This window comes from Dipteris shenzhenensis, chromosome 2, assembly GCF_047967505.1.
Source record: "Dipteris shenzhenensis isolate YYH24624 ecotype China chromosome 2, Dip_SZ_1.0, whole genome shotgun sequence".
In the NCBI taxonomy this organism is placed as follows: Eukaryota; Viridiplantae; Streptophyta; class Polypodiopsida; order Gleicheniales; family Dipteridaceae; genus Dipteris; species Dipteris shenzhenensis.
In genome coordinates, this window is record NC_141597.1 from 47,745,093 (window position 1) to 47,763,500 (window position 18,408).

At 42.8% G+C, this 18,408-nt stretch overlaps 1 protein-coding gene across 2 annotated transcripts in view; it reads right to left on the reverse strand.

Moving 5' to 3' along the window:
- Positions 1-7,721: 7,721 nt before the first annotated feature.
- Positions 7,722-18,408, reverse strand: part of LOC147904880 (NADH dehydrogenase [ubiquinone] 1 alpha subcomplex subunit 13-B-like) — a 46,008-nt gene continuing 35,321 nt past the window's right edge. The window contains exons 2-4 of one of the 2 annotated variants that reach the window (XM_087396024.1): positions 8,346-8,417; positions 8,034-8,211; positions 7,722-7,908 (exon numbers count right to left, since the gene is read on the reverse strand). In XM_087396024.1, coding sequence (XP_087252150.1) covers positions 8,067-8,211; positions 8,346-8,417 — 217 coding nt within the window. In that variant the 3' untranslated portion in view covers positions 7,722-7,908; positions 8,034-8,066. Of the gene's footprint in view, positions 7,923-8,033; positions 8,212-8,345; positions 8,418-18,408 lie in introns of both variants that reach the window. The other variant, XM_087396030.1, reaches the window with a different exon arrangement.

Below are 18,408 nucleotides of genomic sequence, written 5' to 3' on the forward strand. Positions count from 1 at the left end.
GTAATGTAAGCTTTTGAAAATTTCTTTGGATGAACAACCTTTATCTAATAAATTCCTCTATCTTGCTCTTGTCTCCCATTTAGTGATTTTTCTATGATCATTGCTTTGTAGATAGTGTCTAGCCCGACATAAAGATGTGCTTTTCTCACTAGACAAAGGCCGAAAATGAATGAGCTCAATCAAAAGCTGAAAACGAAGATTGACAAGTGTTTTTGGCCCAAGCAATAGTGTCCCTCAAGGTCTTCATGAAATTTTTGCCATAATCCCGAATAGCTAATTGCATTCTAGCAACAAAAGCATCCCAAGCATAATCTATATCAATAAAACTCTGATACGAAAGAGGCTGACAGGCATCGTAAACCATTGCCTTATATGCATCATGTTCCAAATAGCTGTTATTTACAATGAGCAGCCTTTTATGAGGCAGCCTATCATCTAACATTTCTAACATTTCATGAAAAGAAATTCTCAACCATAAACGGGCATGATCGAAATACCTAAAAGCATAATCCACCCACGTTTTGGTAGTGAGAATGTCATAATGTTGCGGGTTGATTCTATACCAATGGTACAAGTGAGCCTGATAAGAAGATTGTGCATTATGTTGGAAAGTATAGCCTGGCAAGGGTTGAGATTCCTTCCAAAGATCAGCAAAACTGAGCTGAAGCAATAATTGAGACTAATGATGCCTCTCAAAGGCCAACATATGAGTATGACCATATGTATTATCCCCCTGTTGAGGGGCATTATTAAAATCTCCACAAAGAAAAGCATGTTGCCTCCAGGGATACCACTATAGATCTTCCCAAATCATACCTCTACTATGAGAGGATTGGGATGCATAAATTGAGGAAAATTCAAATATCTCACCTTGAATAAGACACTGCACGACAATCCATCTGCCTTGAGCGTCATTAAATTCAACAGCTAGCTGAAGATCATGCTTCACCAAAAAAACTACACCCAAAAAAGAGTGCTCTCCCACATAAAAGATGTCAAAGCCAACAAAATGACCATGTTGTCCTGCATACATATGCTGATTGTGCTCTTGCAAAGATACTATATCAGGTTGCAAATGATTGAGATACACCCATACTAATTTCCATTTCCTAGCATCACACAGACCCTAGACCCTATACATTAAGTGTCAGACATTTGATTTGTGACAACATATTTACAGTTTATACATATCTAAAGCAAAGCTGAATCAAGTCTACATATCCACCTCAGAATTTGGGCCTCTACCCTGAGGTGACACAACGGCCTATTGAGAAGACAGCAAACCCGCAATTTCCTCTTCAAGGAAAAGTATATGACTTGTTGTCACAATAGCCCAAGTGATACCAACTCTTGAATTTTCTTCAGGGGTATGACCATTTGAAGATGTACCATTCCATGTAGAGTTCTCCTAGCTATCACAGTGTTCCTTGGAGTCTGCCAAGCTTCCTGTAAAGTTTTGTCTTTTCCCTTAGGTTGAGATGTGGAAGGCATGGAGATAGAAGCATTTCCGTTTGAAAGAATTGGTGCTTTTTCCTTATCCTGGGCTACAATGACTGGCTTGTTGTCTTGATTTTTTACCACTAAAGAACCAGTATTGTCTTTATTTGCATCTGAGTAGCCATAGGGTACGGAGGCATTTCATGTAACACCAAAGGGCATTGGGAGGCCCCACAGCAGACAAGGATGTCAAATCAAAGCCTGAAACCCCTGGTGGGTGACCATGGCAAAACATGGACCATCTATTGTCCATAAAAAAGTGGAGAATGCTCAAGGAGCATCTGTTTATGTTGTTCATCAACCATTATAGCTTCAAAAAAGCCACATGCTGCATAATGCACGTTGTGAGCAAAACAACCACCCAGTGTTTTGGTTAACTAGTTACCAACATCTACTACAACTGGCATACGACCTAGGAAAAAAATAATTACAGCATACGTTGATATTAACGCATTGGATCTCAATATCATCAACCTCCATCATAATCCCAAGAGTGGGATTCTTCAAAACCCTCATGCATAACGTCATATACCAATTGAGCCTCAAGCGAGGCATGCACAAGGTCATCCTTCAAAACCCTCATGCATAACGTCATATACCAATTGAGCCTCAAGCGAGGCATGCACAAGGTCATCCTGACCCAAACCTTGCTTTTGTTTCTTGTGCATAAAAGTCTTCATTGAAGTCATGTAGCTTAAAGTAGTGTAAATATAAAGGAAAAGATAGTAGCAGGAAAAAGGCAACAAACGGAGGATAATTGACAACAATAAGAGAGAGAGAGCTTATGCAAAGGGCAATAAAGAACAGGAAGGAAGAGCACAAAGGAAAATGGTTTATCACACGAAACTCACACGCAAGGCTAAAGAAAAGCAAGACGGGAGAGCAAAGAAACCAAGAGAAGAAAGGGAAAATGGGAGAAGAGCAGACGACCAGTATCAAACGCTGATGACGACGTGCAGCACTCCAAAAAACAACGTATAGCAGGTACAGAACAGTAACCAGAAAACGAGGAGCTGCTGGACCAAAGATGAGCTTGCAGGAGGGGCACGGGACCCTATACAAGACTCCAAGGACATCACGCGACGTGAGTCGATCAAGGAGGGTGGGGGACCTAGAGAGGGGCCACGGGACCCTAGACGGGCATCCAACGAGACCTGAGTCGGGGCTCCAGGGAAGGCGTGTGGCTTGAGATGGGTGCGGAACGCTATAAACCATTTTACAAAAATTTATGATGTAACTGTGAACCTCAGATTTTTTCTATAGCGGCAATATTATAACCATAGATATATGACATATCGTCATTTACATCGACAATTGTACCAATGCCTATATCGACAACTGTCAACTATACCCTCACTATCATCGAAGTCTTTTCTCTTAACTTTGTACTTTTCATTGAAATAAGTATTGGAAATAATGCAAATTGTTGTAATGAAATATCATCCTTGTATGCCAGCCTCTGTCATGTACATACCACTGCAGCGCAGGTGGCTCCACCTTGTGAGTGAATGTGCGAGGAAATACGAGTGCACAATCATCAATAATCTAATGAAGCGGATTGGGGAACGACGACCTACTGGCACCACATCAAAAGGACACACCACTCTGATCCATTCCCTGACTCACTCGTCTATGATTGGCACCACACAACAATTAGTTTACCTTCACTTTGGTAATCCAAAACCTCTTTCTACTCTATGACAAAACGTGTACAAGCACCCATCAATAAACCTCTTGACAAATGTGTTGCAATGTCCAAAAATAAAAATAAGAGTGCATACATGATGATACAACCCATGCTTACACTTGTGTAAAGACCAAATGGACTACAAAGAATCCTAACTATCATGCCCAAGTCCTTTTCTTCAGGCAAAACTAAGGATCTCATAAGGGTAAAGCCCCATACACTAGACCATATTTATAACTCAATGGAATAACACTTCTCTAGGTCCTCTTACCACATCACTTATTAGGCAATATCCATACCTCAACTAGTTGACCTAGGATTAAATTGAACCCTAGTGATGTGCGATGTTGATGTGACAAATAGCCTTATATGCCTTGCGTCACAAATTTGATGGCGTGGCCAAAAAAAAAAAGAGTAAGTTGGCAGTTAATGGTTTTTGAAGAAGCATATGTCGATGTGATGTTCACTCTATCTAATAGTGTTGCTTATCAACAAAAAGGTTAAACAGCATGTTTAACTCTTGAACTAATGGCCCCAACAAAGCAAACCAGCGAGTGAAATGCATGTGGCCTGAGGTGACCATTCGCTACAATGAGTGCACCACATGGACGGAAGAGAAGTGGGGAGCTAACTTTAATGAAAGCAACATTCTAAGATGAAGCTGGAGTCGCACTGTCAGCTAGAAGTATTGCACAAGTCATGAAGACACCTACCCCCACTAAGGAGCTAGAGCTATCATCAAATGTAAATGCTTGGCGTGTAGTACCCGCCCAGCATTATGAGAGAAGGGTATAAAAGAGAGAATAGACTGTTTAGAAAGGGTTCTTCCATTGTCGTAGTTATTAGAGAATGGACTTGTTATGATGGAGATTCGAGATAGTTGGGAAAAAGACTAAAGGTATATTGAGATAGTTGGGAGAAAACCCCAAGGGTTTGTTGAGCCATTTGTACTACCATGAGCAAGTAACACACTAAGGAATAGAAGACTTCATTTTCTCCATACAATGTGCAAATTTCATTTGCATCATTTCATTTCATTCTCAATTCGCATTTGTCCATCACATGTTTCCATCTTGCCTCAAAGGAACACATTTGGAAAGGTGTTTTCCCTCCTAGAAGCCCAGAGCACAGACAAACTGAATGCATGTCTAAGCAAATGAATTTGTATGTTAGCATCACTTCATAGTAGCTAACACAACACAACTCATGGGTATAGCTTTACATACATAGATTATGGTTTTAAAAGAAATATATTTCAAAGAGCCCACAACAAAATATATAAGTTCATAATGTAGATCTTAAAGAGTTTGATATTAGAAGTTTATCTTAGCCTTGCAGCGTTTAGACACAATTTCATAAGAAAAGATAGCTCCACATTTAGAACAATTAGTCATTTGGGGTAGAGCTTGTTGTCCTGGATTATAGAACAATTAGAATATTTATATTATTCAACCATTGGGGCAAAGCTTATTAACATCAATTATTGAATATGCTTGCAGCGCTACTCCCATTATTGAATTGTACCTAGTGCCTCAAGAGTGTGGGATTCTTGATGTGAGGTCATCTAAGGTTTTCCTCCACCCCCACATATCAAGAAGCATAGAGATTCAACTATCAATTTTGTAGTGGGGATGCATTTGCAAGCAACCCCATGTGTTTGAATTGAAACAATGTACAAGTTTCTAGCCTGAAAATAAAGTCTTGCCCAACAATGAGCTTGCACCTTATTGTGGGGATTGAAGTTGAGCTCTCTTATTTTGCCTTTGGTAATACAAGGATAGGTAAGTAGTGTAATAGCAATCAAGCATGTTGCACTCAAGCGTACACTGTCATGTCATGAGCGGCATCACAATATCTAATATGTGAGTACAAGGCGTAACAGTGCTTGTATCCAATACCAGTTCTTTCCATAAGTACCTTTGGGTGTTCGAATTAACATACTATATGTGCTATCGATTGACCTACAATGCTAAGTTCCACCTTGGTCATGGCAAGAAATTTGTTTGTCATATTGTATGACCCATTGATTCTCTCAATCACATTTTGCTAGTCCAATTGCAATCCCATGTATGCATTGGTTATCACTTCTACATTCCTTTGAGACATAACGTACCCTCAATGAGTCTAAAGTGCATGTTGTCAAGCCCAAGCTTTTGACCAATTTATTTTTCCACAAAAGTTGATGGGGTAACATGAAGTCTTGAGAAGAGCATCCTTTGGGTTTGCCGATTCTTTGAGCCAAAAAGAATGAAAGCTATGCATTGAGGTAGGGACGGAATGGGCGCAAGATGGCTATTATCCCATGCCTAGTAGTTAGACTAGCAAAAGCACCTAATCTTGTCTTGGCTTTTCAAGGGAGCTCTCTCCTTATTCCTTTGAATTTGTTGGCTCAGGGAGAGTTTGATTTGCTAGGACCAAAAACTGATCACCATCTAGGGGTATGTTCTCTTCATTACCTTGCCTCCTATTTTATCTAAGTTGCCATCTCTATAAGCTAGATCAAACTCCTCTTTGCTTTGCCTTCTTGAATTGTAGTGCCTTTGAACATGATCATTATTAAGTCTTGGGTATTGATGCGAAAATTGTAGTTTTTACCCTTAAGGAAACCTTTATCTAGGAATTGGCCTTCACTAATAAAGCCACAATGACTTCAACCTGTGTAGCAACTCGTGTGATTGAACTAGGCACTCTCAACATGACGGGGCACTTCTTCTCATCTTACAAGGTCTAGTAAACCCTTCTCATGATCACACATTTGAGTTGTTGATTTTGACCCGACCTTTTCAAGATGTCAAAGTTGAGAGTTTATGCAAGATTGTTTTGCTCCACTTCTCAACCAACAGTCACTACTATGGACTACATGTCTTGACCTTTATGCAACTTGAGACCCTTACAAGGTCTAGTAAACCCTTCTCATGATCACACATTTGAGTTGTTGATTTTGACACGACCTTTTCAAGATGTCAAAGTTGAGAGTTTATGCAAGATTGTTTTGCTCCACTTCTCAACCAGCAGTCACTACTATGGACTACATGTCTTGACCTTTATGCAACTTGAGACCCTCCTTGTGTAGGACAACCTTCCAATTGTACTCTTTCTCCGCTCTTTTTTAAATCCATAATTTCTCAACTCTATCAATAACGTGATTGCAATTGAAGGGTCTCATGTGGAGTTGGTTTGCAACCTTTGCGACAAATAATGCATGAATTGAAAAGATACTCTCTCAACATATGAAATGTTTAAAAACAACTAACTCAACTTCCAAGAGAGCAATTCTTCAGCTTTCCCTTATCAAGCAAGAGAAATAAGTTGCATTATTAAGCCTAACACATCCTTGTCAATTCTTTCAACAAACTAGAAGTAGCAACTTGCAATACAATATGCAAACTTGGAATTCCCAACATCTACATGATAGCTCATTATTGCTTTTAAACACAAATGATGTACAAGTACATTCAGTGGCTATATTAGCAAAGGAAAACCTCAATTGAAGACATGTTTGGATGGCTCACGTAACACACCAAAGGATAGTATCTTGGAGATTGGAAGTGGGTTGGTAAGCTACAAGCATTCATTCTTCTAGGCAATAATAGGGGGATCAGCACAAGAGGAGGATGGGAACGATCTCTTGGAAACTTACTTCGAGCACGAACCTAAGGCCAATTCCTTGGTAGTATCATGGGCAACCCAAAGATGGGTGTTCGAGCATAAAGCAATGGGTTGTTTCAGGACTTCGGAATTCCACACTGAAAAGCTTCTATGCAAGCCGTATGAGAGATTAAACTGCATTGTGAGACAACCGTCAAGATTCAAAGTCTGCTCTTTAGAGAGTCTCCGCTCTATTATACCAAGCTTTAAAGTTCCTTAGTTTTGTAGCTATATGTATCATCTAGCTCTCTCCCCCTTTCTTTAACCAAGGCTTTAGCTATCCGTCTCTTGCTTCCACACATACAGGAATGATACAAGAACCCCTCGTCATTGAGTTCCCAAAATGCTCAAACTCAAACGAAGTATGGGATTCAAAAATGGTATTAAGAAACACAAGGCATTGGGACACATATTTTGGTTCTTTACTACCCTATTTACAAAATATGTGGCAAAAGTTTTAAGTCATATCATGATCTCAGTAAGCAAATATCCAAATCAAACTTCCACACAAACCAAAGTAGAGTATGAATCTAATATGAGTAGGAGCTTGTCACATCAGCATATAAGACAGTCTTGTGAATTCTGAGACAATCCCATGATTTTGAGACTATCCAAATTGAAAAACGAGAACAAAAACATTTAGTATACCTTCATAAGACTACAATGTGTCCAATCTTAGAAATTTTGCTTTCTTTTTCAAAGTTGCAATGCAGAAGTATGAAAATGCAGGCTGCTGCCTTAGAGCGCCATCCACAATTCAGGCATTCACTTTCTTGAGTTAAAACTTTTCCCCGGCCTCTGATCTATTTTTAGTTGATAATAAACCCCAAAGTAAGTTAAAGTGCAGCTAAATGTCTAAGCAACCAGATACTGTCACCCAAATCAAAGTAAGTTAAAAGTGCAGCTAAATGTCTAAGCAACCAGATACTGTCACCCAAATCAGAAGAGCATGGCTCAAGTTGCTGGCATTAAAACGCTTGACAATAGTAACCGATTGAAAAACATTCAATAGCTTGACACCATGTGATATACGATTCAACGTCCACTTCCATGACAAGATTCCCATAAAGCTTTGCCTGCAATCATTGAACTTGTAACCAAACAATGTTTAAATTTTTACAGGTAAAGATAAACAAAATCAAGTCACCACCTGCTACACAGGCTTACAGACGCCTAAGCATTTATTCTGTTTGGCAATTACCTTGCTTTGCATGATTTGGCACATTGTAGTACACTAATGATAATCAGCATTAAGCCTTATAGCTGCAGGTGGGAGCCACCTTCCAGAGCTGTACACATTCTCACCCACCTTCCAGCCTGGCACATTTTCCATTATTTTGGCTTCCTCATCCAAAAACTTCTGCCTATCTCGTACAAATCTGCAAAAAGAAATACCAACAACGTTTTCTATAGTCCCTGTTTAACAAACACGAAAACTGCTCGTAATACACAGTATACAAGCCTATTTGATTGTAAATTAATTTTCTCTAAAGCCAAGTGCTGAATGATTTGCCTTGCATCCTCTTCTGCCTGAATAAAGGGGAGTATCGCTTGGCGTGCAGCCAGCTTTTCCTGTTTTAGGACCCTACAAAAAAGACAGAATCACTTAGTAACCCCAAAAAAATCGTCCTATGCATAAAAAGAGTAAACTATGCCAGCAAACAAGCTATGGACCTAAAATCATAACTGAGACTTCTAAGTAAGTCGCATAAGTATAAAAACAAGAGCTGTGGATACCTTATAACTTATACCCTCTCACACACACATACACAGAAATTTATTTGCTGAATCAAATTGGAAATTTATTGCTGTTTGCTTTTGAGTGTTAGTTGCCATATTTTCCTCCAATGCAAGGGCTCGTTCTTGCTGAACAAAGCCCTTGCATTGTAGGAACATGGCCCTTCCAATAAAACGGCAATACAACTTCAATTCGAGTTTCAACAAGCAAATTTTGTTATATGCCTTCATATCCATTCTCTATGGATACCAACCTTCAACTATATTTGTTTTGTATTGAACTTTGCCACACCTGAGAAAGCCAACATAGATGTCCTTGGTAGAACATAATGAAACTGTCACAAGGTTATCCTTGTCTATTAATAGCTTACTTTCATCCTTGCAAGTGAGTGTTACATAAATCAGGCTTGGAGCTACTCTCTCCTTCATGTAATTCGGTGAAGCTTGTGCTCTGCATGGTTGCCAAGTTTTTTTTTTTTAAACAGAGAAAAGGAACTTCTATTAATGCTGAAATCCAACCATACAAATTGGCAAAACTGGAAAGGTGCCAATCGTGGCCAAAAACAAAAAACGAAAACCTGCTTGTTGCCACAGCTCACTGCCTAGGGATTCTCTGTAATAGGGGCTAACAACCACGGTGATGGACTATACAGCCAGCGAATCCCTCGCGGCGTGAAATCATAGAATACACCTGCAGGCCAAGCCTTGTAGAAACGTGCCCGCCTAGCATCGGTAGCTCGAGAACCTGGAACGCCCCCCTAAGACGCTCAATGGAGGCGCTGTCACGCCTCAAAGCTCTCTCTCTCTCCTGAAGGGAAAAACGACGTCAGAGAGCTTGGGTGCAGAGCTCCTCACTGCTCCTCTAAATCGCCTCGGCTGTCCAGGATGCCCAGCCTCCCTCTGGAGTGTCCTCTGTATGCTGCCAAATCTCCAATATGACCTGCTGTACCTCCTCCTGCATGAACGCATCTGGGATGCGAACCCCCCTGGCTGCTCCAAATGAAGCACAATCGGTGAGTGGTCTGAGAGGGTAGTCCTTGCAAGAATGCCCATGGAACCACCTCTATGCATGGCCCAATCTCCAACGTAGAACCTATCGTTGATTGACTCCTAAGACTAGCCTACAAGGCTGTGCTAACAGACCCCCTCCATGGTATGGTTGAAGTACCTAGATACTTCTTAGGTATACTTGGTAACTATGTCATGGTTGCACATATTCGTACAAGATGGATACAGCAACCTATGACAGTACAAGGAGATCAAAAAATGGTGCCAAGTGTAAGGCATGTCGAAAAGCCTCAAACTTGGGCTGTGGTAGAGCCTTCATGAAGAGATCTGCTAAGTTGCCCTCCATGGGAACATAGGACACATGTATGTCTCCAGCTGACAATCGCTCTCGAACATAATGATAATGAACCTCAATGTGCTTTGTGCGCGCATGAAACACTAGGTTTCTCGCAATAGCCAAAGCACTTTGGCTAACAGGGTAGATGGTAGTAGAAGCTAGCTAGCTAATGTCAAGATCTTTGAGTAGCTTACGGAGCCACACACACTCTACTATAGATGTGAAGACTGACCTATATTCAGCTTCACAACTGAAAGTAGCAACTGTAGGCTTCTTCTTGCTGAACCATGAAATGCATGAGGATCCAAGCATGAAACAATTGCCGCTGTGGGACACTCTCATGTCATAACAACCTGCCCAATCACTGTCCGTGAAAGCATGCAAGACCATGGAGACTCCTCACCATAAAACAGTCCCAAATTTTGTGTGGCCTTCAAGTAACGGAAGACCCGCTTCACTGCTTGCTAATGCTGTGTACTAGGCATGTGTATGTCCCTGCTCAACTGAGAGACGACATACTGAAGATCAGGCCGGGTATGACATAGATAAATAAGACAATGTACAACCTGCTGATAAAGGGTGCACTCCCATCCTTAGAGGAGAAACGAAAACCAAGCTCCAATGGTGTAGAAACAGGCTTGCAATCTTCAAACTGGAAATGATCTAAGAGCTGTCCAATGTACTTGGACTGACTCATCATTATACCCCCTTCAACATATGCAAACTGGATGACCAAGTAATAATGCAACTATCATGGCAAAAGATTTTTGCAAAGCTGCCTTCAAATCTGCGATTTTCTGCGAGTCTGGCCCAGTGATAAGCATGTTATCCACATATAGAATCAAAATCAGAAATTCTGATTCACTCTTCTCGACATAAAGAGTAGCCTCTGTAGGGCTGTTATGAAACCCACGGCACAGCAAAAAAGAATGTATCTCGGCATACCATTCCCGTGGTGCCTGCTTCAAACCATAAAGAGCCTTTATAAGCCGGCATACCTTAGTTTCAGACCCTGGAAGTTCAAATCCTGGAGGCTGAGTGACATAGACATCTTCCACTAAATCCCTGTGAATGAAGGCAGTCTTGATGTCCATCTGATGGACCTCCCAATGCCTGTGAGATGCAAGAGCAATGACACAACAAATGGTCGTGATGCGTGAAGTGCTAGCAAATTGTCTCTTCAAAGTCAATACCATGCTGTTGGGCATAACCTTTCGCAACAAGGCGAGCTTTGTAGCAATCAACACTGCCATCAGCTTTGCGCTTCAATTTGTAAACCCACTTTGTGACGATGGCACGCTTGCCTGCAAGCAAATCACACAAGTCCAAGGTAGTAGCAAACTCCACCAACACAATCTTGTGAGAGATTAAGACTTCCCCATAGCGGTATCTATCACTTAGACGCAAGATTTATTTGCAAGATGGCTACAAGCTTAACCAAGGAGCAGCTTTCCTTATGCATCCTAAAAGTGCACTCATGTAGTTGACTACCTTCCATTGTTGTCCTTTGGAAAACATCAATTGATTTGTAGCCCTACGAGGTGCTCAAACTACTGTCTTTTATCGGAGTTGTCAACGAGGTGCTCAAACCACGCACGCACACCCCCACCCAAGAACTCGTCTTCTAAAAACACGACACAGTACAATTTCACTCCCATGACAATTACAATGTTTCAAACCATAAATGTGGGCCATCCTCTGGTGGTTCTAGTGATGCCCTATAGGCCATGGTATGTGCCTTGTAGGCATAAATAAAGACACTTATAGTGTTAGTGTCTTTTAGGCTGAAGGGGACAGAAGGGGGAAGAAGAGCAAGAGGGAGAGAGTGTGAGAGAGAGAAGACTCAAGTGTGCGGGTGTGAAGTGATAAGCCACACCACAAACTCATTAGTTTTATTAGGATTAGGTTTTACCCTATGACTGTCTTAAGACAGTCATAGATGTCTTATCTTTAATAAAGGGGTGGCAATGTGCCTTTACCCCAACAACCTCCCACCTAAAGGCCAATGTGCCTAAAGGGGAGAAAAGAATAAAAATTACAGCAATATACAGTTACTGTATACAAGACCATAAAATAAGAATGGTCTCATCCTAATCCCATGATGTGGCGGCAATGTGCAAACCGCTCTGTAGGCAAGCTCTTAGTGAGCAAATCTGCAGGATTATCATCAGTATGCACCTTCACAAGCTCAAGTCGCTTGTCTTCCAGTACCTCCCTGATGAAATGATATTTCACATCTATGTGCTTGGTCTTCTGATGAAAGACCGGATTCTTTGCCAACATGATAGCACTCTGACTATCACAATGCAAAACTGGCATATCTCCTGTAATGCCCAAGTCTCCCACCAGCCGAGTAAGCCATATTGCTTCCTTGCAAGCCTCAGTGGCTGCAACATATTCAGCTTCAGTAGTTGACAGTGCAATGCATTTCTGCAACCGAGACACCCATGATATAGCACCTCCTGCAAATGTGAAAATATAACCGGTAGTAGACTTCCGGTTATCTGCATTCCCTGCATAGTCTGAATCTGTAAAACCATGCACCAATGCATCCTGCCTACCATAGCATATGCACAAGTCTTTGGTACCCTTGAGATACCTCAAGACACCTTTCACTGCTTCCCAGTGCCGCTTGCCTGGATTTGCCATATACCTGCTAATGACTCCCACCGCAAAAGCAATATCCGGACGAGTGGCAACCATGGCATACATCAAAGAACCAACTGCAGATGCATACGGAACCTTGGCCATTTCAGCCTTATCATCATCTGATCTGGGGCTGTCCTTACTGCTGAGTTTTAAATGTGGAGGCAACGGGGTACTAATAGACTTCCCCCCCTCCATTTTAAAGCGCTGCAGTACTTTGTCAATGTACTCCTTCTGTGACAGAAACAAAAGTCCCTTGGACCTGTCACGAGTAATCCGCATGCCAAGAATATGATTTGCATCACCCAAGTCTTTCATGTCAAAAGACTTATGCAGTTGTTTCTTCAAAGCACTAATCTCATGCTGAGATTTACTGGCAATAAGCATGTCATCCACATATAGAATGAGTAGCATCAAACTGCCATCCTTTGCCCGTTTGGTGTACAAGCAATGATCGGTCTCACACCTATGATACCCTTGGAACTGCATGAAGGCATCAAACTTCTTGTACCATTCTCTTGGCGCCTGCTTGAGTCCATACAAGCTCCTCTTGAGCTTACACACAAGCTGCTCTTTCCCTTTAACAGCATATCCCTCTGGCTGACTCATATAGATCTCATCATGGAGATCTCCGTGAAGAAAGGCTGTCTTCACATCCATCTGACATAAATCCATGTCGTCATGAGCAACAAGAGCTAACACTGCTCTCAAAGTAGTCATCTTGACTACAGGGGAAAAGATCTCATCAAAGTCAATGCCTTTCTCCTGCTTAAATCCCTTGGCAACCAATCTGGCTTTATACCTCGGTAAAGCATTTGAATCCACTTTGACTTTGTAAACCCACTTGCATGGCAAAACCTTTCTGCCTGCAGGTAGCTGCACCAAGTCCCATGTATCATTTTGAAGTAGGGAGTCCATTTCTGACTGCATGGCTTTCTCCCACTTCTTTTTCTCTGTTCTTCCCATAGCTTCCTTGAAGCTGGAAGGCTCACCACAATCTGTCAGCATGATAAAATCAGCCACATTATTGGCTCCTGGAACAAACCTGGCAGGAGGCCGTTGTACACGGGTGCTCCTCCTAACAAAATGTTCCGGATTAGGCTGCTGTCCAGCCTGTTCGTCATGCATGACGGGTGGCTGTACCACCATATCTGGCTGTTCTACAGCCCCATCTGCTGGCATATCCAGTGGTGCATCATTGGCAAAATTATCTGGCTGATTTTCAGCCTGTATACCCTCTTGAACAGGGTTATCTGCAGCAGCTTGCTGCTGCATATAAATGGGCATTCTTTGCTGTCCAACATCATCATAAATAACCCTCCTGTATTCCACAGGTTGCACGGGTTCCTTGTGTACACTATCCTCTTTAAAGATGACATCATTGCTGCGTATAATCTTCCGTTTAACGGGATCCCATAACCTGTACCCCATTTCACCTTCGTCACCATAACCCATAAAGATGCATCTGATAGACTTTGGATCCAGTTTGGTGCGCAGTTCTTTGCGTACATGAGCAAAGCACTCGCAGCCAATTACACGTAAGTGCTTATATGAAGGTGGCTTGCCAGACCACACCTCCTCTGGCACTTTCAACTCCAAAGCCTTGTTTGGCGACCTATTAATAATGTGAACTGCTGTTTGCACGGCTTCTGCCCAAAAGCCATGGGGTAATGCAGCATAAGACAACATACATCGAACCTTCTCCTGAATAGTTCGATTCATCCGCTCACTTGCACCATTTTGAGATGCATTATGAGGGGCTGTGAGTTCCTGTTTGATGCCCTTAGCTTGGCAAAACTGCACAAAAGCATGTGACACATACTCACCCCCATTATCGGATCTGAGGCATTTCAGCCTGCGACCTGTCCGATTCTCAACCTGAGCGACAAACTTCTTGAAAGCATCTAAGGCATCGCCCTTATGCTTCAAGAAATAGACCCACACTTTGCGTGTGGCATCATCAATGAAAGTAATAAAATATTTTGCACCCCCTAGTGATAACTGTGGCATCTCACACAAATCAGTGTGCACTAGATCAAGTGGTGCTCTATTCTGGGGAGTTCTCCTCTTATGATGAGTCACAAAATGCTTGCCAAATATGCAATGATCACAAGTAGGCAAATCTGAAAAAGAAAGAGACGGCAGATAACCCAAACGTGACAGTTCTTGCATTCCTTTAACAGACATGTGTCCCAACCGGCTATGCCACAATGAAACCTTTGGCAGCTCGGTTATGGCAACAACATGATTACCCACACTGGAAACATAAAGAGGGTACAAGGTATCACTCTTAAAACCCTCAGCCACTACAGCCTGGCCATCAGTAATCACCCATTTGGAATCCCCAAATGTGGTGTGGTAACCACTGTCATCCAATAAGCCAGTGCTAATCAGATTTTTCTTGATTTGCGGCACATGGCGGACACCATCAAGCATAAATATGCGTCCATCAGGGAATACTATCTGTATATTGCCAATCCCTGCAATCTGACATGCATAGTTGTTCCCAAGATGAACAACTCCATAAGTATCTGTGTAGGAGGTAAACCACTCCCTATGAGGAGTAACATGAAAAGAAGCACCTGAGTCCAAGAGCCAGGTGTGCATGTCATGGCCATCAATAACCAAAGCATGTGCTATTACAGCAGAAGAGCATAAAACATCATGTATGTCACTGTCACTGTCCTCTGCTGCAACATTCACTGCATCCAAGTCATCTGCCTTGGCCTTGCCTTTGCCTTTGCTTCCATTGCCTGCATCCTTTGTTTCAGCCTTCTTGGCTTTCTGATCCCGTATGAACTTGAAGCACTTAGACTTCACATGTCCCTTCTTGCCACAATAAAAGCGTTCAATATCCTTTTTGCCACGGGACTGACTGCGGGATTTGGACTTACTAGCAGATCTCCCCTTCTGCTGAGTCCTGCCTCTATCCTGTACCTGCAAGGCATTTGAAGACTTGCTGCTCGCATTATTCTTCCTGCTCATCTCCTCCATAAGGAGAGAGCTCTCTACATCAGCATACATAAGAGTGACATTCGAATTTGACAGGGTGGTCTTGAAAGTGTCCCAACTCTCAGGGAGGGTACACAGCAAGAAAGTAGCCTTGAACTCCTCATCAAGGTTCAATCCCTGTGCAATCAGCTGTGTAAAGATGGCATTGAACTCACTCAAGTGTGAGGTCATAGCTGTACCTTCCTTCATGCGAAGATCAACCGGCTTCTTCAACCAATAAACCTTACTGGCTGAGCTCTTTTGAGCATACAATTCTTCTAGCCTTTGCCTGCCCTTGCGGAATGGGCTTAGAAATCTTCTTTAACAGAAGTACATTCAAGCACTGTTCTGCCCATAATGCATAATTGTGTGCTCCTTCCAGTTTCTTTATGTTCAGAATTGAAGATTCACTTCCCCCTGATGCCATATCAAATAAGGAAAGTACCTGTAGTCCAGCAAGACTGAATAAAATTCTGATTTCTCAGAAAAAACCTGCTCTATAAAGAGCCAGGAGCACTCACAATAGTGCTGTTTTTTACTGTCAGGAAAATCTGCAGCAAAACAGTAAATGTCCCTGCAAATACTGTACCTTCTGACACACTGTACCGTGCTCAAATAGGCATAAACAGTAATTTCAGAATGCTGCAGCTGCTCCACAAGTGCTTTAACAGTGCATCATTGGCTGACAAAACACAAAACACTGCTGTAAACACTGCTGTACTGGCTGTACTGATCACTTCTCCCACCTCAGATGAGGTATTGCACTGAGTTGATATGCATAAACCACTTGGCAAACACCCAAAAAAAAATGACACTTCAGCCTGTCACAAAACCTGCAACAGAAAATGGGATAAATCCCAAGCAATCACCCTTCTGCCAAGGGGATAAAATGCATCTGAAGATCTCTGTTGGTAACCCAAGTGCTATCAAACAAAATCTGGGCAAAAGCCCCTTGATCTGACACCTGAACCAAGTGAAGAACACCTCAACACTGAGGTAGCATGCAATGTGAAAATCTCTCTGACAGAATCAACCAACAGTGTAATGCATATACTGCCCTGTGTAGAAATGACATACACAGATCCCAACGTACAAACACTCAATGAGGAACCTTTTGAGCACTGTCAACGATGGACAGTTAGGGACCAAGTAAACTCGATGCGCCCTGGCCAAGCGTGGCTCAACTGAGGTTCTCTGAGTGTTGCACAAGAAATGTGACCTGCAAGAAAATGTCACCTCGACACTGCGGAAATCAAGGCAAATGTGTGCTCTCTGGCACCACACTACCTCAAGGCATACAAAGCATCAACTGCCAGGCAAAAGCCCTATGATCTGCTCACCCGGAAACTGAGATTCAAGCCCAGTAAAAGCATAAAAGTCCTCTGCAAAATCAAGGCATTTCCTTCACGAAAATAGATAACTGTGCAATCAACCACACACTGTGGTTCTCTTCACCTCAAGCACGAGGTAAATGAAGGTACTTGCTGTACTTTCAAGAAAACACAGTTTTTGAGAACTGAAGGATGATCCTGAGTGAAGAGCAGAGAGCTCTTTCTCCTTCTTTTTCTTCCCAAAAAAAAATTCTGCCTGCTGTACTTCCTGTACCTGCGCACGTGTGCAGGGTACGGAATGCCAGAAAAAAAAAAGTTTTCGAATGTTCTCCCTGATGCAGCTCCCTGCAGGTACGGCGACGTCCGTACTGTACGGACGCCCGTACGGAGTCCGTACGACAGTACGGACGGCCGTACGGTCGTGTACCTGCACGAACCTGTGCGCCGCCCGGAAGAAGCCCGAGGGCTCAACAGCCTATGCAGCTGCTGGCGTGACACGGCGCCGCCCTGCTCACGCTGCCCGCGCCCGCGCTGTCGCCTTTTGGCCTGCGCTGCAGCCTACTGACCCGTTGGCCCTTGCAGAGGCTAGGTAGAGGTCGAAGGGGGTGGGTAGGCAAGGGTAGAGGGAGAAGAGGCTCTGATACCAGTTGAAGGGGACAGAAGGGGGAAGAAGAGCAAGAGGGAGAGAGTGTGAGAGAGAGAAGACTCAAGTGTGCGGGTATGAAGTGATAAGCCACACCACAAACTCATTACCTTTACCCCAACATAGGCCACATAAAAGACACTTATATTGTTAGTGTCTTTTAGTCCTATGTGACACCTAGGACACTTAGTCCTAGGTCTAGGTACTTGTACCTTGTACTCCTTTGTTTTTTATTATCTAATCCAAGTTTAACATGACGGCTAAGGCTTGTGCTATGTTTTGCTATCTGTACTGTCTCTCTCTCAATCGATCCTACAGTGGTATCAGAGCCACGTTCGACTCGTCTTCTGCCCCCAGATTTGCATCTACTCCCTATACCTTTCATCCGTACAGTCCGTACGACTGTACGGACGTCCGTACAAATCCTGCGTCAGAATCTGTACGTTCTCCACCCGTGGCTTCCGTACTCACTTGCATCGTACAATCTACATCAGACGTCCGTACATTGGACACTTGCCATACGGAACATCCCATACCTACTCCGTACTGTCGTCGTGCACCTTCCGTACTCACAGCCTGCTCCGTACCTACGCCGTCGTACAGTCGTACTTGCCTCGTCGTATAACCGTATAGATTCGAATCTACATCGCCGTGCATCGTACACCGTACATTCGTACTCCGTACAGTTTGGTACCTGCATTTCGTACACCGTACAGCTACGTACTTGAGCAGTTGTACAAATCCGTACCTGCACTACGTATATGTTCGTACATGATACTCTACTACTCTCCGTACATGTATTCCGTATAGTCAGCATACATGTCCGTACTGTGCTTCCGTACACTGTTCTAAAGGATTTTGACTAGCAACATGAGCCTCCTGC